At 39.9% G+C, this 4,052-nt stretch overlaps 1 protein-coding gene across 1 annotated transcript; it reads left to right on the top strand.

Moving 5' to 3' along the window:
* Positions 1 to 593: 593 nt before the first annotated feature.
* Positions 594 to 1,851, top strand: LOC128644663 (E3 ubiquitin-protein ligase MARCHF6-like; the record flags this gene model as incomplete). The annotated part of the gene is made up of 2 exons (XM_053697187.1): positions 594 to 783; positions 1,790 to 1,851. Coding segments are annotated over 2 exons (252 nt in total), but the record flags the coding sequence as incomplete, so codon positions are not given.
* Positions 1,852 to 4,052: the final 2,201 nt, after the last annotated feature.

Below are 4,052 nucleotides of genomic sequence, written 5' to 3'. Positions count from 1 at the left end.
TTTGTAGAGACCAACACTAGCTCCCAGCAGCGCATTGCTGCTTCTGAACCTACCTAAGTATGCTTTTCTCTTTTGGAATAATTAAAGTTTTTTTAATTTTGGCTTTCACTTCCCTTTTAATTCTGATGAATTATAGATGTAATTGACATGTTGGGGGAATGTTAAATTCTATATGACATTTCCACTTAGTGTTTTTTTCTGCTGAATGTTAAACGAAAAATATCACTGCAGCAATTTTAGTAAATATTACAGTGCCACGGGTAAGGTTAACCCTTTGGATGCCTGCAATTTCTTATCTGCAGTTTTATTAATGTATTTTTGTAACCATGGAGTAGCCTGTGGCTTTAAAATCCAAACAATATATTTTAGAGCATGATGTTTTGTTCCTAATAAAATTGTGGACTAGAGAACCACTCTTACTGAATTATTCTGAATAAAGTCTTTGTTGTAGGCGTTAAACATATCGGAAATTTGTTTTAGTTTGATGTGAATTTGCACCTACCACAAAAACACAGTTCATTGTGTAAAAAGTGAACCAGTACATGGAGGTGTAACTGTACAGTCTTTCTCTTAACGTATGTTCATTTTTACAGGCGCCGGCGGCAGGAAATGTAGCCGTAGATAATGTGGCTGTTGACCAACCAGCTAACGTCCAAGTAGGTAATGCAGTTGTAGGAGAAAATCCTGAAATTCAGGAGGAGCATGCAGATGAAGAGGAAGAGGACAATGAAGATGATGATGCAGCGATTGAAGATGCAGCTGATGCAAACAATGGAGCTCAAGGTAACTGACTGTCTTGCTACTTGTACTATTTGTGTTCTTTATTTTTGTTTGGGTGACTGTGTGGCAACAAATGATTACATTTTAAGTCCTATTTATAGTGAACCATTTTAATACTGCAGAACAGATTCAGTGCATTTTGCTTTCTAGATCATTGGCTATCAAAGCTCTTACAGGCATCTTCCAACTCTAAGCTGCTTTTCCAAAAAATGAGCAAAGGTCTGGATTCTAATACAGTAATGTGTAATTTCATGTAATATATCTTAATGAAGGGACAAGAACTAGCAATCAAAGGGCTTGGAAATTTTAAACAAATTCACTGTTATTTTCTGGGCAGCAACACCCCCCCCCTTCCTCATAAGTTTGTAACATATCAGTAACTTGTCTTACTTTTACAGGCACAAAACTATTTACCTAGACTGATTGGGACATTAAAAACAAATGGACTATTTGTGTAGCGGTCTGCTTTCTGACTGCACATTTATATCATTTCATTATCAATGTGCAACTTAAAGGGATAGTCTAGTCAAAATTAAACTTTCATGATTCAGATAGAGCATGCAATTCTAAGCAACTTTCTAATGTTTTTTTTTGGTACATTTATTTAAAAAAGCTAGAATGTAAGCTTAGGAGCTGGCCTATTTTTTGTTTAGCACCTGGGTAGTTCTTGCTGATTGATCATTGGTGTAGCCATCCAAGCTTACATTCCAGATTTTTTAAATATAGATACCTAGAGAACAAAGAAAAATTGATAATAGGCGTACATAAGAAAGTTGCTTAAAATTGCATGCTCTGATTAATTAAAGTTTAATGTTGACTAGACTATCCCTTTTAAGACCAAGTTCTTGGCTAACGTAAGACCCAGCAGCCATTTTGTTGCAACTTTTTAGTTTGATGAAAAATCCTGCTTTATTATTTAAATATAATACGGTTGCTTGCACTGCTTTCAAACATTTTAAAACTCTAGGTTTTTATGTAGAGCATAATTGTCTCTCTCCTATTCTTATAGATGATATGAATTGGAATGCTTTGGAATGGGATAGAGCAGCAGAAGAGCTCACTTGGGAGAGGGTGAGTTTTTATTTTATTTATTCAAGTGTGTGTGTGTAAATTTATGCTCACCTGAAAAAATTGTTTTTCTTCATGCTGGTGAGAGACCACTCAGTACTCAAATGTGGGATTACACTGCAGTTGAATAGGAGGAGGTAAAAACACCACTACACGCTAGAGCTTTAACCTTTCACAGTTTCCTTGGATTTCTCAGTCCTACATATTTTCAAGTAGATGGAAGGAAACCAGAAGTAGTAAAGAGAAAGCAGGGGAAAATGAAGTGCATACCAATTTATGCCACAGTGTAGAAAAGAAGAGTTGGGCTTGTGGTCTCTCAACCTTAATGAAATAAATTAATTTATCAGGTAAGCATACATTGTTTTCTTTGATAGTGAGTGTCCACATTGTCATCACGTGGGATCTTATAACCAAATGGTAAAGTCTATGTGACAGACACCGGCTACCCCGACTCGGTAGCTCCGCCAAGAGGTTCCTTCCTGTCCCTGGAACTTGCAACTATAGAGCGGAGAGAAGTGATTATAGCCAGAGCCCACCCAAATAATCAGACAGAACCAGTATTCGGGTGGAACAAGAACATACTTTATTGTGAAACACACACACTTATATACACCCAGCTCATCTTGATAAGGGTCTTATCTGACCCCCAGATCTCCCGCCATTCCTGCCCCTACAGACAGGCTGGCGCCCTATTGTGACCATAGTCCCATAGAGTCCCAGTGGTACAGAGAAAATGATTCCTGGGGGGAGCGGCGGCACTTTGTTGGAAAGCCCCCGGTACCCAGATACCAGTCTAACAAGCAACATGATCCGTTGCTGGGGGCCGGAGCGGCAGTTTATCAAACGTACACCGGAGAAGCCAGGTGAAGTAGGAGTTGTAGGGTGGTCCAAAACCCCAAGTTCCCAAGGAAGCTCCCTTCCGGCAATCACCCCACCTCTTGCCCTCCCTAGAGGGTACCAATCCCCAAAAGAGTGGATCTCTGGGGCAAAGGACAGCTAGAGCGACCTGGAGTATAGGTTAGCGGGTGTCTGGGGTGGTGCGGCCGACCGGCAGTTCCAGGAGCCCGGCCAGCCAGAAAGGGGTTAGTTGGTCAGAGATCAACTCTTCCGTGAGGATGTACAAACCACAAAACAAGCAATAGGAAGAGTCTGGGAGATCGTGTAAGCCATGAAAGGGCCATATCTGCAGTAAAAAGGAGTTAGCCAGGTAGTAGGGGGGTGGGGGTAGCCTTGGCAGCCTGGTGTCTGTGACAGTCCACAAAACCACCATGTTGACTATTCAACTTCCGATTTAGTTAATTCCGAGAACGAGCGCTGAAAAGTGATTTGAGTCCCACTGGGAGAAAGGCGCTATATAAATACTTGTTGTTGTTTTTATTTTTTAAGGGGGAACAATACAGTTAAGGCATGTTTGTTACTGATCATGTACTGTGGCCTGCAGACCTTACCTGCCAAAAGCCGCCTCTGAAGGGGCATACACGTGAAAGTGTGCAGAGAAGACCAAGTAGCTGCCTTGCATATGTGGTCTGTGGAAACTGATGCAAATCCCAAGAAGTGGCAACTGCCCTATTGGAATATGAATTAATGTGCTCAGGTTGAATCTTCGTCATGGCTAAATATGCCTTACAAATTAAAGCCTTAAAGGGACACTGAACCCAAAAATTTTTTTTCGTGATTCAGAGCATGAAATTTTAAGCAACTTTCTAATTTACTCCTATTATCAAATTTTCTTCATTCTCTTGGTATCTTTATTTGAAATGCAAGAATTTAAGTTCAGATGCCGGCCCAGTTTTGGTGAACAACCTGGGTTGTCCTTGTTAATTGGTGTATAAATTTATCCACCAAAAAAGTGCTGTCCAGGGTACTGGACCCCCACAAAAAGTTTAGATGCCTTTTTGAAATAAAGATAGCAAGAGAACGATGAAAATTTGGTAATAAGAGTAAATGAGAAAGTTGCTTAAAATTGCACGCTCTATCTGAATCGTGAAAGAAAAAATTGGGTTCAGTGTCCCTTTAAGCCAATTAGCTAAAGTAATTGCTTTAATATGTCCTTTTTGAGGTACAGGGAAATGGACAAACAGAGAAGAAGGTGGTATTGTAAAGTGGCTTCAACATAGAATGTTAATGCCCTCACTACTTCGTGGTTTAAAACGCAAAAATCCTTAGCTTTTTTTGGAGCCAGGCATAAAGAAGGAACTACAATA

This window comes from Bombina bombina, unplaced genomic scaffold (assembly GCF_027579735.1).
Source record: "Bombina bombina isolate aBomBom1 unplaced genomic scaffold, aBomBom1.pri scaffold_2272, whole genome shotgun sequence".
Lineage (NCBI taxonomy): Eukaryota > Metazoa > Chordata > Amphibia > Anura > Bombinatoridae > Bombina > Bombina bombina.
This window is presented reverse-complemented; position numbering and strand designations above follow the sequence as displayed.